The following is a 14,600-nucleotide window of genomic DNA, read 5'->3' on the forward strand; positions in this document are numbered from 1 at the left end:
AAATATTTCTATTTCCTTTTCTTTTCTCATATGAAAAGAAGAGAAAGTTTTTTTTTTCTAATTAAAAGTACCGACGTGAATTGATTCAAACAGTTAAGCGCTTGTTCCGTTTAAGTAAAATCTCAAGTTCGAGTAATTGTGAATACAGAAAATTCGCACCGAGAAATTTTTTTTCTTAATAGATCGATTCGACTCTACTCGACTAAATTAGTTGCGATTTCATTGGTCTTTTGAATATTCGGATTTGCACAGAGAAAAAAAAGGACAAAAGCGAAAGCTGAAGACAGAGAGCAGAGTAGAGAGAGAAAATTTAAAGGGAAAAGAGGGGAAAAGCTTTGCGTTCACGTGAGCTCAAACTCGCACGGGCCACATGTGAGCCCCCCTCTCTCCCTTCATATATGCGCATATATATATGTATATATATGTACTGTGCTCACCCCATTGTTTTTCCTTTTTCTTTTAACATTTTTTTTTGACTAATTGACCACACTCTTGAAATTAATTGAATACATGGACTGATCTTGGATCTTTGCCTTTTCTCGGGTGACCAAATTGATGGGCTCATGGGAACGGTGTCTCCCGATCATAATGACACTCCCATACCCCATCACGAACCGTTTGATATCGGAAGTTAATTAATACCAGTCGAGTTCTGATTGATCGCTCTGACTTATTTACGTTCTAATTTGTTTAGTAATCAAACGACGGCTATGACTTGCCCTTGCGATCGACGTCACTCAATGCTTAGAGGCATGTATGAAATTCCAGTGATTGTGGGTTGTACTGTCGAATGTTGTTTGTCTTCCATGTCAATGTGTCACGTCTTGTTCTTTTACTCTTTCTCAAGCAACAACGAGGATTGATTCATGTCTTTGCTCTTTTTTGAGTTTTATTTTTTCCTTCTTGTCTTTGTAAAATAAATTAGTTTTCTATTATTTTCTCGCCCACTTGCGATCATTATTTAACCTTTAAAAAGTACTATTGGTGAAACAGAAACCACATGCATGGTGTTGGACGCGTTCTCGATGGTACATATATAATTACGTAAATTAATTCACGTGTGATGGGGACCCTATCGATTCAAATCCATTTATGCCATAAACACCTGCAGCAGGTCGATCTCTCGTGAGTCTCATAACACTGCTGATGAGGAAATTCAATATTCACAGGCTTTGTGGCGCTATCGTTAAATGTTAATTTATATTTAATCATGTGTAGTTCGAACACTACGGGTCCATCTCACTGATCATTCTTTCTATAGCAGGTGAGATCTCGTGACCCGTTGGCGCACTAGCTTGATTTTTATTTTTATTTTTGCTTGAATGACACACTAGCTTGATGATAACTAAGATTAGCAGATTCATCACCCGATAAACGATCAAGAAGCAAGGTGAACCAACGTATATAATTACGCGTAATCCGGGAAATTAAACAAAAGGGGTGGCTAGTATGATATTCGATGCCAAAGAAGTGTGTTATCGAGTGTAAGTGTACATTAACTTTGAGCAATAGGTGGGTTAGTGGTTGATGACTGTCCTTTTGCATGCCTTCCGAGGGGCCGACAGAAGGAGGAGGGGGCAATGTCCTGCATGCAATATCATTGTAACGTTTTAATCAATCATACATAGATATGCTAATATATATATATTCGAACAATTTCCAAACTCATTTATGACCTTATCCTCGATTTAATATATTGATGAACCGTGCGTTTGGTTTGACATTCCTGACATCTAGCTTTTCCTATAAATAGAAACTGATAAAAGACCATGCCAGCACAAAATTTCTCGCATGTTTGTTTGGTAAGGGGAGCTATTTCCATTACCAAATTCCTCGTAATTTATGGTAAAATGTGAATATCTCTATAGTTTTGGTTCGACATATAGAAATATTTACGATAATATCTAAAATAAGAAGAACCAATAAAAAAATTTTACCGTAGAAAATCATGATCTATTATCTAAGTAATTACAAGTTTTTTTTTTTTCCTTCGATACTTAATTACAAACCTATTTATTCATTTGTTGTAATTTTATTGATACGATATCATCTCATATGACAAGGTAGAATCTCTAAAAAATGCTTAAAAGTTGAGTGGATTTCCTTATACAAAATGTAAGGCATGCTACGTCGTGCGAATGTGTCAATTAGGCGGTTTGAATTTCTGCATTGTCAGTCACCGCAATCTTGTGAATAGACATACACGAGAGTTAATGTCGATTAGAACGGGCCAAAGAAAAGTTATCTTAAAATTGGACTAGAAGGGTCAAAGTGAATCGTATTAATAAGTACGGATGATTTACGCTTATCTCGTAAAATCGACGACTGCTATCCGAATGATGGAGCTAGTACGAGAAAATCGAAAAAATTTTATACGGGAGCTAGGGTAGGGGACTCGCTAGCTTTTCACTCAAAGAGCAGTAGTTTTTATTATTCCTATAAATAATTTTATTGGTTTTATTGGGACTTTGGGTCACGCATTTTCATCTCTCTCGATTCAATGTCCCCTCAAAAGTCTTATAACCTTTTCTCTTTTGGTCCATTTCATCTCTGTGATTCCCAAACATCGCTCCTCTCTCTCAACCTCAACCTTTGTCTCTCTCCCTCTCTCTCTCCATCCCTCTCTCAAAGAACCATTTGGGCATCTTCTCCTCAACAGTTCACTCGGGCTTCTAACTGAAGACCAGTCAATGAGCGGAGGAGGTGGTGCCGGGGCCGGCTGGGTCGTGGTGCCGCAGCCGGCGGAGTCGTTTCTTGCTCCGCCCGACTTGGAGAGGGAGGAGCACTGGACCAGCTTCGACGACTCTGTGAATGCTGTGTCGTTCGGGTTCGTGGCAACCGCCATCCTCATCTCCATGTTCCTCCTCATGGCCATCTTCGAGAAGTTTCTCCGGGCCAGGTCAGCCACACAGCCTCCTGCGGGTCGGACGCTCATGGACATCGAGTCGGGCCGGAGGGAATACACTGGCAAGCTCGACCACCCTTCACCAAAGGTATGTTCAGACTGACTCTGTCTATGCCCTTTCCATGCCGACCGTAGTCATATCTTGATCGTATAGTCCAGCTCGGTTATCATCATCCACTCCATGGTTTAGTTTATGTTATAAGGTGTAGAGCAGGCTATGTTAATCCACCATGCAACTAACCAATAATGCTAGCTCACTTAAATTTGATAATATTAATTAATTAATAATTGAATTTCTGTAATGAATTTGTCATTCCAAGGCATGTTCAGACAAATGCGAGAGATTTTATGCAGAGCTTGGGTTTGTTGTTCTCTTGGGATACGGAATTGAATCTTAATTAACTATTGGCTGACAAAATTGCCACATGCTTCGATGCATTCTGAGAAATTAATAATTCCATTTTTTACCTTGAGATTATAGAGTTTCAAAGACTTTGTCTGCCTTGTCATTCTTAAAAAATGAAAAAAATTTCTAACCATTTTCCAACAAATAATACTTCAATTTCACTATGCTGCTGTTTCTGCCAGACTCAAATTTTTATGCTTCGCCATGCATTTTTGTCCATCTAATTTTAAACTTTTTGGTTCCATACACTTACTTGTTTATAGTGTGTTGTATTAAAAAAAAACAAGGGACTTCTGATTGTGGTTAAGAGAGCCGATCGATTCTCTCCATTGATCACGAGATATTTTCCATGTTCGGTAAATGCTAATTGGAGCTTGTTCTTGTGCAGGCTACCGTGTATGCCAGGGAAGTGTCGGTAGTGATGCCTGGCGAGGAAATTCCGACCTTCATAGCTCACCCGGTTCCTCCGCCTTGCCCTCCGGAGCGTGTCTCCTGGCCTCTCCATCACCACCACAACCCTTGTCTCGGTTATTCGACCCCAAACTCGATAACCCCTTCTCCTTGTTCAATACAAGACCAACAGTTTCGAGCTAGCTAACGGGGTAGTTTTACGTGAAACCATTGCAATAAGATCCGCGAAAAGCACTGCTAACTTAAGTTCTGGGCTGGGGGAACAAGAAAGCAGATCATCAAATCGACCTTCCAAGGATTGATCGGCTGGGGCAGACCAAAGGGTTGGTCCGCAGGTCCGGTGATGAAGTCTTCCGAAACAGAGGAAGTTCATGTTAAAGCACTTGCAGATGTGTGGCACTGTGTATGATCCCTTCCACGAACTTGGCATGTAATGATTATCTGAATCATTAGTGGCATGAGCTGTGCTTTGTGTATCAAAATTTTTCAGCTCTATAACTCTTCTTCTCTCAAGTGGCTCTGTAAAACGTATCGACCTGCTGCCTGCTGACAGGCTAATGGCGAATATGAATGCACCAACATATATACGAACGCGATCGGTGTATTGCTACACATCACCTCTCTAAGATCACGCAGACTTGCAGAGGAAGTCAGTCGGGGACACTATGCTGTGTCAACTGATTCACTACATGCTCTTATTATGCTGTTGGTGAATTTATCAGACTGATCTTCGGGCCGAGGGCCCAGAACAAAGTCCCAATTTCCAAACGAGAAGCACCCTGTTTCAGCCCACAATATTCTATGACAATATTTGGGTACATCATCAAGAATTTTCTCCGAGGAAATAATCAATCCATGATTGAGAAGATGCGAGTAAAGAAGGGCAAACATGATTCGGGGTCCGGTCCGGTCCGGTCCTGTCCTGTGCTTTCCTCTCTCACACACTTGCTCTGTCTTGTCTTCCTCCTTCAGTTTCAACAATACATCCTCCTGGGATGATTTTACCAACTTTCACTTGCTATTCGTTGTTGGTTTGCACACGATTCAAGATCCATTTGGGAGTAGCAGACAAGACAAGAGCCCTGTAGGGATACAATCAAACCCATTGCCCGAGAAAGATAAAAGAAACAACGTCTCTTTCTTTCCTAGGCATCCACTCCCACTCCCACACCCAATCCAAGAAAAGCAGAAGCCCAGAGGGATAGGGACTAGTAAGGAAGTAGGAGTAGGAGTAGGAGTAGGATAGGAGGACCCTCCTTCCTTCAAAGTTGAAAGGATTCCCATCCCTAGACAGATAGGGAAGAGAGGGACAAAATGTTTTACAATCTCTAGGATTCCTTTTGACTAATCATATCGGACAACACCATTATTAGACGCCTCCTGATCCCTTAATTTTGACCCAAATCATCAACCGTGGAAGGTGAAGGTTCTATGTAGGCCCTCCATTGAAAGAACATGATTTGCAGGTGAAAACTCAAAAATCTTTAAAATACACCAAAATGTAAATAAAGATCTGAACCGAGTAAAAAACCCAATCTTTTGGTTACTTACAGATTCAAATTACAGCGCCGTGCATGTAAAGCTAAGAACTTCGTTAACGTTTAGAGGAAAATGAAGCATTCTAACGAGACATGAGGATTATCGATGAGAGATTCGTTCCCCTGTTCTGATGGGGTGGCGCCGTCGGCATCCTCCTCCTCCGCCGCAACCTTCTCCTTCCCTTCTCCTACGCCCATGTCCTCCTTGCCTTCCCCGAGTTCCCGGGGCTGCCCACCGCCGCCGCTTTCGGGTCCGACCGGCGGCCTCTTGGCCTTCCCGCACGGCTTATTCCCTCCGCGGCTGTCCCTCCTCCCGGCTGGAGCCGGTGACCTAGACGATCTCCCTGAGTCCCCACCACCACCTCCACCCCTGCCAGCAGGGCCCACATTGCGTGGCCTGGCCCTCAGCTCACCCGACAAGTCCCTCCTCCGCTCGCTGCGAAGCTCCGGCCTTGCCGTCTGGGCCCTTCTGACTGGAGAGCGCGAGCGGGACAGGGGAGGCCGCACTCCTCCCGCCGACGGGCGCCTCCTCTGCGCCTTCGCCGGAGACCTGTTGCTGTCAGCGTTGAGCCTCTGCTGCCACCTCGGCTCCCGGTGATCGCCGCTCGTCACTTCGTGGTCTCTCTTGTCAGTCGCCGTCGTCGTTGCCGTGGACAAGCTTCCACTGGCAGCGCTGCACATCTCGGAGTACTCGGAGACAATCTCCGCAGCTTCCTCCAGCTTGCTGATGAGGATCTTAGTCTCCGGAGCATCATCTTGTAGCCGGAGCTTACGCGAGTTCCCGGCATCTCTAACTTCCGGCGAGTTTCTCTGCGGCAGGGGCGTCTCGGACAGGACTTCTTTGACCACCGTCTCTTCTTCGGGCGGGGGAGGGAACGTGACTCGAGGTCTTGGGAGGTGGGTCTTCTGGGACAACGACGGCGGAGGAGGGGGTTTCGCCGGAGAACGGCGATGGTGGCCTCCTTTTCCGGTGTATTTACTTGCGCAGCAGCCCATCTGCTCACACTCACCGGCCGAGGTTTCGAAATGAAATGTAAGGAAACGGTCACGAGATGAATTATGTCGGGGAAGACGGAATTGGGCGCGGCTGGGCTTTTGTCGTGAGGTGGGTTTTTATAATATAATAATGAAGGAACCATCGATGGATTGATTGACGTTTGTTCCGCTTAAACTTCTCGAATTCGAGTCCTTGTAAATGTAAAAAATCTATACTGAAATGGTTTTACCCTTTAATGGGCCGACTCGACTTGACTAAACTAATCAAACTCATGCTTCTATATATCAAGGTTCGCACATGAAGGAATCATCGATGGAGAAGTGGGCTCAATGAGGCTGCCTATGCTAATTATTGGCTTTCCATCTCCTTCACCCATAGTGGAAATAATTTCGTAATCAGGATGATATCTGATATTCATTTGCATGATCCAGGTAAAACTCAATCAAAAGGAGCGTTTCGCGAACTGTGGGAGGTCTCGCCATGGATGAACTTTCATGAGAGTTAGACATAATGGGTTGGATGTGGGACATTTGGTTGTTCGTTATATATAATAATGGATGACCGTAGACCCAAAATGTGGACGCGATTATTCATCATGGACAGGAACACATGACATTCATCATCAGCTTCCAAGACGTTACAGCTAGAAACATTTTACATGTAGTCATATGGACCACCATAGCAGATTATGATGCATGTTAATATATATGCGATTCCATGTACTAGGGGTGTTAAAATAATTGATGCCCGACTGTCCAAAACTCCAAGATCAAAGATGATCTTGTATGATTTGACGAGCTGACCACAATACTTGGTTCACAACTCATGAGCGAAGAATGATTATGCTCTATGACTCCTCAGTTCGTATGCCCTGCCAATCATCTTTTCGAAAGAGAATATAGTCCAGTACACAAGCTTATCATAGCACAACCCTCCATCAATCCAGATAGTATCCATATTGCAGAAGAGAAGGCAGCAATACCCGCCTGAAATGAAGTGGCAATTAAGCAAGCACATCCATGATTTGCAGAAATCAACAAACAGATGCGACTTCTGTCATATTTCGGGGGCATAGATGCAAGTAAGCTACTATATATTCAACTGGAAAATGCATCTTACTGAGGAGGTGGAACAAAAATTCCGTACTCAAATTCAGACATCAGCTACTCATCAGAAAGATTCAGGTGTCAGCAAATTGTAGGTTACAGGGAAATGTAGCCATTATCATTTACTGCAACCTGAACCAGCGACAGGGCGTGTTATTTTGTAAGACACAATCAACTGTACATACAATGAAACAGTTTAAATTTTGAACATCCAATGCTCAATGAGATTCAAGGAAAATGAAGCTCAAACATTAACATAAATTAAGTTTTCACCTTTTCCTACTGTACCCCGAAAACCCATCTTGGACTCCATGAAGGCTTAGTCCGTAGTTGAGCCACGCGAATAGCCGGACAAACAATATGAAGGATTGATGGTTTGTAAATGGCGCGAGTTAGAGGGTGCACATTAAATTTATCCAGATATGGGAAGCTCTGAGGAAGCGGCAGCACGATCTGATTCTAGCATGGATTTGATATAGAATTCACCGGCCTTGTATGATGATCTAACCATGGGACCAGATGCAACATACCGAAATCCCTGTGACAAGAATAGATGATATTATATTTGGGACAGGACAGATATTCTTCAAATGTTCTATTTGTCTGCCAGAAGATCAGTCTACTACTCTCACCCAGAAAGAAGTAGCTAGAAAGATAGAAAATCAAAATTATAAATCTTTCTGCGATTTTCTTTCTCTTACAACATGTAAAGTTTCAGTATGTAGGCTTGGAAGCCATGTCAGATAAGTAACCATTCATGCAACAAAAACCCATCGAGTATGTCATGAGTGTCATGTGCTACAGCACAACTGGAAATGGACAAGCCATTACGACATTTTTTATCACAATTCTTCGCAGAAAAATGTATCTCTAGCACACAAAAAGGTAAACATCCTCATAGGCTCGTACTACCAAATCATCTGCTTGTGCGTTAATAATGGCCAAAGCACTGTGAAAGACAACTATTTCTCAGGAAAAGATCATTCTGGAAGCTTTTTAAGGAATACTCCAAATCAGTAGAAATTTCTATTTCTCAACAAGGAGTCCGTCCAAGTAATCGTTTTGCCTACTTAATATGCAGATCTTGGATAATTTACTACATGTGCATGCAAATTAACAGTCCTACAATCAGAAAATCAGATTAGGCAAATTCATTTGTGAGGCTCTCAGAAAAATAGATAGCCCAAGAAGGCGTACCATTTCCGTGCCAAGAGTTTGGTACTTATCAAAAGCCTCAGGTGTGATATAATCAGAGACCGGCATATGACGCTTTGATGGTCTCATGTACTGACCAAAAGTCATGACATCAACACCAGCTGCCCTCACTTTCTCCATAGTCTTCACGACTTGATTAGGTGTTTCGCCGCAACCCAACATTACCGAAGTCTTGGTGAGCGTTCCTGCAGGTGCATACTCCTTGGCCATCTTAAGGACATCAAGAGACTGCTTGAAGTTAGCACGACGATCGCGGACTACACTCTGGAGCTCTTCAACTGTCTCGATATTATGAGCAAAGACATCTAGCCCTGACATTGCAACTTTCTCCACACACCCCGAGTCTCCACGAAAGTCTGGTACTGCACAGTAAAGTCACAAATAGAAGTTTGAGATGTGAACTGAGAAAACTAACCCACAGTTTTTTTACAAAAGAGAACAGGGTCATTAGACCACAGGACTATGCATGCCCCAACCGATCAGGCCTCTTTAACCATATACTCGCCTCCAGAACATTTATTTGTGCAGCCTACCAAAGTTGAGAAGCGATACCTATCTCAAATGTTTAGAAATTATCCTTTAAACATTCTATCAAGTAACATTAGCAGGTTACCTAGGTCAAGCAACAACCAAACTGATAAAGGTATTTAGCCTAGCTCAATCTGTTTAACCACCGCCAAGCACGTATCTAAGAGGAGATATCACAAGAATAAACAGATCCAACATTAATGGTGCAACATAATTGCCAGAATGGCCAGAAATAACTGTGAACTAGCTGCCAAGGTTGAACTTTGCGAATTATGCAATTTTCAAAATGCATATACGCGGCCATATCATCGACACATTAAATGGGGTTCCTTCATACATACCCAAGGCTTCTATCAACATTTTCGGCTTAAGTGTCTTGAGTTTCTGCACTGTCTCAGCAAAATGTCCACTGCCCTGGTCAGGTAAATCATCCCTGTCCACGCTAGTGATCACGACATAATCCAAACCCCATGAAGCAATAGCCTCGGCCACATTGGTAGGCTCGTCCGGGTCAGGCGGCGGAGGAGTTCGTGATGTCTTGACGTTACAAAACCTGGAGAACAGGACTATCTAAGATAGCGAAAAGCTCCAATGATCATCTAAATATCATGAATCTACAAAACGATGAGCAAAGCTCTCCACTTGCCCCCCTATGTTTCACCTATAACCAAAAGCTCAATCAAGCATCGGGGAAAGAGCAGTCACCTGCAACCCCGAGTGCAAGTATCGCCGAGGATCATAATGGTGGCGGTGGCTGTCCCGGTTTCTCCACCGGACCAGCACTCCCCTAGATTGGGGCACTTGGCCTCCTCGCAGACGGTATGAAGCTTCAGCTCCCTCAGCTTCCTCTTGATCTGAACGTACTTCTCCCCTCCTGGAATCGACTCCTTCATCCACTTGGGCTTGGGAAGGGGCTTCTTCTTGGTCCCGACCTCAACGGAGTAAGAGTTGCTCGACTGCAGGCCGATGAATTCGGAGAGGGTCGGGGCTTCCTCGGCTAGCCGTGCCCGGAGGCCCTCCAGGGTCTGGGGAAACTGCGAACCCAGGGCTCCAGGCGACGGCGGCGGCTGAGGGGTGGAGGTCGAAGAGAAGAGATGGGAGCGCGTCGATCGGAGGAGGCGGGGGAGGGATTTGAAGCGGCACTGCATCTTGTTTCTGATCTCTGTTCTCCCTCTCTCTCTCTGATTTCTTCTCCGTTGACGTGAGAGAGATACGGAGACGAAGATTCGGATTGGTTTTCTGAGGTTTTGTGCGAATGGGAGTGGGGATAGGATTTGATCTTCGTCGGAGCTGCCTGAATCGTTTACGGCCGTATGTTTCTGTTCTTGGTGCGGGTCGGGTTGGTCGGGTCGTGTAGGAGGCAGGTGACGGTCAACGGTTCAGAGGCGGGACCGGATGATCAGGATCGTCCAGTCCATTGGCGGGTCATCAATCACCATCGTCCATATCGCGCGCCTTCTTTGCTGTGTTTATACGGAAAGAGAGAGAGCATTTAATTACAACTTCTTCCCTGAAGTTTAAAAATCTTCCGAGTTCATCCTCGTAGTTTCTTTGATCCTCATGGAAAAAATTTACAGGTCTAGTCACATCTTTTGGTTCGGTGTCCGAAAGCTATGGGGATGAATCAACAGAAGTGGAAGTAGCAATGTATCCAAGAAGCCTCTCATCTTTTTATCTAGGCGTCCCATCTTTTATTTAGATTCGACAAATGATTTTAGTTTTATATCGGCGGTGGCTTGGGGGAGCTAGGGATTGAGGCCTTATTCAATCGGAAGCTGAAACTATCACTGTGCTAGTAAAGCTTAAGAAATCAATATGAGTTAGTTCAAACAGTTCGACGTTATTTAAAGTCTTGAATTCGAGTATCGTGAATGGATAAAATTCATGATTGAGAGAGTTTTACTCTCTAGTGAAATCGGCCTAATTCGAATTGAGATTAGCTGGAATTCGTTAGACTTTTGGATATTGGAGTTCACAATTTATGCCTAAAAAAGGAAAAAAGAAAAAGAAACAAGGAGGACAAATTTCTACTAGAAACGAATTTCAAGGAGCAAATCGAATCGAAGTGAAAGTGTGAAAAGGCCCAAAGTGGCTTGGGCCTGTGAGGCGGAGGCAGTCCTCATCGGGGCAGCCTAAGGTTTGGTCTTATAGCCTTGACCCGTTGAGCAGAAGCTGAGTACGGAACACGCTATAGAAGGACATAACTGTTTTCTCGTTCCGTGTCAAAACTCCGTCCGTTCTTCCGACCGAGCATTCAGGTTCAGGAAATAGGGGCTCCCTTTGGTCTATGAACCCGACAAAGAACGGTGATGTTGATTCCAAGCTGCAGCTCCAGGGACCTGGGAGCTGAGACCCTCCACCCTCACTTCATTCCTCCACTATGTAAGTCCCATTTCTCCTCTTGGCCGCACAGAGCTGCTAGGGTTTCTCCAAGGTTCAACCTTTCTGAGCAGAGAATCCCAAGAAGGAAGAACCCTCTTCCGGGTACTCTACTCCCTCCCCAGGGACTGGACAAGGTAATAGAATCACGCACCCTCATGGATGGGACCAGGGTTTTTGTGGGGTTTAAGCTTAGTTGCCATTCAAGAACTGCTTCGCCGGCCGCCAGGCCTTCTCGGAAGAAGAAGTACGGAGGTGTATTGCCTTTGATTCTGCGGTCTCTGGAGTCTGATGATAATTTGGAGAATACCCTGAATTCCCTCTGCGAGAATCTTAGCCCCAAGGAACAGACTGTCGTCCTCAAAGAACAGCGAAGCAGCTGGGAGAGATTGATTCGGGTTTGGGAGTTCTTCAAGTCGCAGAAAGACTACGTACCCAATGTGATTCACTATAACATAGTGCTTCGGGTGCTGGGGAGGGCCCAGAGATGGGATGACTTGAGAAGATGTTGGGTCGAGATGGCTAAGAATGGTGTCTTGCCCACCAATAACACTTACGGGATGCTTGTTGATGTTTACGGGAAAGCAGGTCTCATGAAAGAAGCCTTATTGTGGATAAAGCATATGAGATTGAGGGGAATTTTCCCTGACGAGGTCACAATGAATACAGTTGTTAGGGTTCTGAAGGATGCGGGAGAATTTGATAAGGCAGATAGGTTCTATAAGGATTGGTGTGTTGGACTGGTTGAATTGGATGGCCTCGAATTGGATTCAGTAGCTGACTTTGAGAATGAACTCAACTTGGCGGATATAAGTTACAAGCATTTTTTGTCCACAGAGCTTTTCAAGACTGGTGGAAGAGCAAAGAGTTTTGCTTTATCGGACATGGAAGCTTCTTCTCCCAGGAAGCCCCGACTTACATCTACTTATAACACTCTAATAGATTTGTATGGGAAGGCCGGGCGATTGAAGGAAGCTGCTGACGTGTTCGCTGAAATGTTGAGATCAGGTGTTCCAATGGACACAATCACTTTCAATACTATGATCTTCACCTGTGGAAGTCATGGATCCTTATCAGAAGCAGAGGCTCTGTTGAAAGAGATGGAAGGAAGAGGGATTTCGCCCGACACTAAAACGTATAACATCCTTCTTTCCTTATATGCTGATTCAGGTAACATTGATGCGGCCCTTACTTGTTACCGGCAGATCAGGAAGTCTGATCTTTTTCCCGATGTGGTAACTCACAGGGCTATTATACACGCTTTATGTGAGAGGGGCATGGTTCGAGAGGTCGATGAAGTGATTGAAGAAGTGCAAAAATCGGGCTTCCAAATTGACGAGCATTCTCTTCCCATGGTTGTTAAGATGTATGTTGACAGCAAGTTGCTGAGTAAGGCAAAAAGTTTGCTTGAAAGCTTTCAAAATAATTGCACGATATCTTCAAAAAATCGGGCCGCTATCATGGATGTTTATGCTGAAAAGGGGTTATGGGCTGACGCCGAGTCATTATTTTTTGCCAAGAGAAACATTGTTGAGCAGCAAAAGGATATATTGGAGTATAACGTGATGATCAAAGCTTATGGAAAGGCAAAGTTTTACGAGAAGGCCTTTTCGCTTTTTAGGACAATGAAGAATCAAGGAGTGTGGCCTGATGAATGCACTTACAATTCCCTCATTCAGATGTTTGCTGGGGGAGATTTAATGGAACAAATTCGTGATCTCTTGGCTGAGATGCAGAGAGCCGGATTTAAACCTAATTGTCTGACCTACTCTGCAATTATTGCATCCTTTGCCCGACTGGGGTTGCTCTCAGAGGCAGCTGATATGCACATTGAAATGGAAAAGCAAGGGGTGAAGCCAAACGAAGTAGTGTATGGTTCTTTGATCAATGGTTTTGCTGAGATTGGTAGAGTCAAACAAGCTTTCCGATATTTACGGCAAATGGAAGAATGTGGAGTCCCCTCGAATCACATAATCCTCACGTCACTCATTAAGGCATATGCTAAGATGGGTTATGTCCAAGGGGCGAGATCTATCTATGAGAAGATGAAGAGCATGGAGGGTGGTTCGGATATTGTCGCATCGAACAGTATGATTGGTCTCTATGCAGATCTTGGAATGGTTTCTGAAGCAAAAGTTATGTTCGAGACCATCCAGTCAAGGGGTGAGGCTGACGGGATCTCATTCGCCACCATGATGCGCCTGTACAAGGGCATGGGCATGCTTGATGAAGCGATCGAGGTTGCAGAGGAGATGAAAAAGGCGGATCTGTTGAGGGACTGCAATTCATATAACAAGGTCATGGCATGTTATGCCACTAAAGGCTTATTACTCGAGTGTGGCAAACTTCTGCATGAGATGATGTTTGTTCGGAAGATCTTGCCTGACAGTGGTACATTTAAGGTGATCTTTGTAGTTCTGAAAAAGGGAGGGATGCCCATTGAAGCTGTTTCACAGCTTGAGTCGTGCTACCACGAGGGTAAACCCTACGCTAGACAGGCAATAATCTCCTGTGTCTTCTCGCTTGTGGGCCTGCACAATTTTGCTAGGGAGTCTTGCAAAACCTTGTTAAAGGCAAAAGTTGCTCTGGATTCTTCCATATACAATGCCTGTATTTATGTCTACGGGGAGATGGGGGAGACAGACCAGGCCTTGAACTTGTTCATGAAGATGCAGGACAATGGCTTGAGGCCCGACCTCGTGACCTATGTCAATCTGTTGAACTGTTACGGGAAGGCTGGCATGATTGAGGGGGTGAGACGGGTTCACAATATGATGAAACGAGGCGATATCAAGCCCAATGAGTCCCTGCTAAATTCTGTGATGGATGCCTATAGAAAGTCTAACAGGCACGACCTGGCGGAGCTGGTAAGCAAAGAGATGAGATTTGAGTTGGACTTGCAACAGTACGCCGATTCAGGAACCGAAAGCGAGCCAGATGAAACTCCTCCGGACCTTTAGCACCCTGGGAGTCCTACACGTTTTGTAGCGCACTGTTGTTGTGCAATATAAATTTTGGTCATGGGGCCAAATTGGCCTGAATGTATTCACATGTATCACTTCTTCAATCAACGCAATGAATATGATATTTTCTACTGTCCCGCCTCACGCACATT

At 44.4% G+C, this 14,600-nt stretch overlaps 4 protein-coding genes across 7 annotated transcripts; 2 read left to right on the forward strand and 2 right to left on the reverse strand.

The window, feature by feature from the left end:
* Positions 1 to 2,484: 2,484 nt before the first annotated feature.
* Positions 2,485 to 4,220, forward strand: LOC116195931. Its single transcript, XM_031525362.1, has 2 exons — positions 2,485 to 2,993; positions 3,700 to 4,220. The coding sequence occupies exons 1-2, from the start codon at positions 2,691 to 2,693 to the stop codon at positions 3,907 to 3,909; spliced, it is 513 nt and encodes a 170-aa protein (XP_031381222.1). The 5' UTR covers positions 2,485 to 2,690; the 3' UTR covers positions 3,910 to 4,220.
* A 1,002-nt stretch (positions 4,221 to 5,222) lies between these two features.
* Positions 5,223 to 6,365, reverse strand: LOC116195930 (serine/arginine repetitive matrix protein 1-like). The gene has a single exon (XM_031525361.1). The coding sequence runs from the start codon at positions 6,254 to 6,256 to the stop codon at positions 5,324 to 5,326; it is 933 nt and encodes a 310-aa protein (XP_031381221.1). The 5' UTR covers positions 6,257 to 6,365; the 3' UTR covers positions 5,223 to 5,323.
* A 481-nt stretch (positions 6,366 to 6,846) lies between these two features.
* LOC116195929 (lipoyl synthase 2, mitochondrial) lies at positions 6,847 to 10,410 on the reverse strand. 3 transcript variants are annotated; one of them, XR_004154737.1, is made up of 5 exons: positions 9,812 to 10,410; positions 9,448 to 9,659; positions 8,561 to 8,940; positions 7,637 to 7,901; positions 6,847 to 7,243 (listed from the first exon to the last, which is right to left on the reverse strand). XR_004154737.1 is itself a non-coding variant. In XM_031525360.1 (4 exons), exons 1-4 carry the CDS (start codon positions 10,252 to 10,254, stop codon positions 7,776 to 7,778), a joined length of 1,161 nt encoding a protein of 386 aa, XP_031381220.1. In that variant the 5' UTR covers positions 10,255 to 10,410; the 3' UTR covers positions 7,352 to 7,775. The 3 variants fall into 3 exon arrangements, 1 of the variants encoding a protein (XP_031381220.1); XR_004154738.1 differs by lacking the exon at positions 6,847 to 7,243 and adding an exon at positions 7,334 to 7,495; XM_031525360.1 differs by lacking the exon at positions 6,847 to 7,243 and having other exon boundaries at positions 7,352 to 7,901.
* Positions 10,411 to 11,267: 857 nt separating this feature from the next.
* On the forward strand, positions 11,268 to 14,585 carry LOC116196316 (pentatricopeptide repeat-containing protein At1g73710). Of its 2 annotated transcripts, XM_031525979.1 has the most exons (2): positions 11,268 to 12,620; positions 12,732 to 14,585. In XM_031525979.1, the coding sequence occupies exons 1-2, from the start codon at positions 11,416 to 11,418 to the stop codon at positions 14,443 to 14,445; spliced, it is 2,919 nt and encodes a 972-aa protein (XP_031381839.1). In that variant the 5' UTR covers positions 11,268 to 11,415; the 3' UTR covers positions 14,446 to 14,585. The 2 variants fall into 2 exon arrangements, with proteins under 2 accessions (XP_031381839.1, XP_031381838.1); XM_031525978.1 differs by having other exon boundaries at positions 11,268 to 14,585.
* The last annotated feature ends 15 nt before the right edge of the window (positions 14,586 to 14,600 follow it).

This window comes from Punica granatum, chromosome 2, assembly GCF_007655135.1.
Source record: "Punica granatum isolate Tunisia-2019 chromosome 2, ASM765513v2, whole genome shotgun sequence".
NCBI lineage: Eukaryota > Viridiplantae > Streptophyta > Magnoliopsida > Myrtales > Lythraceae > Punica > Punica granatum.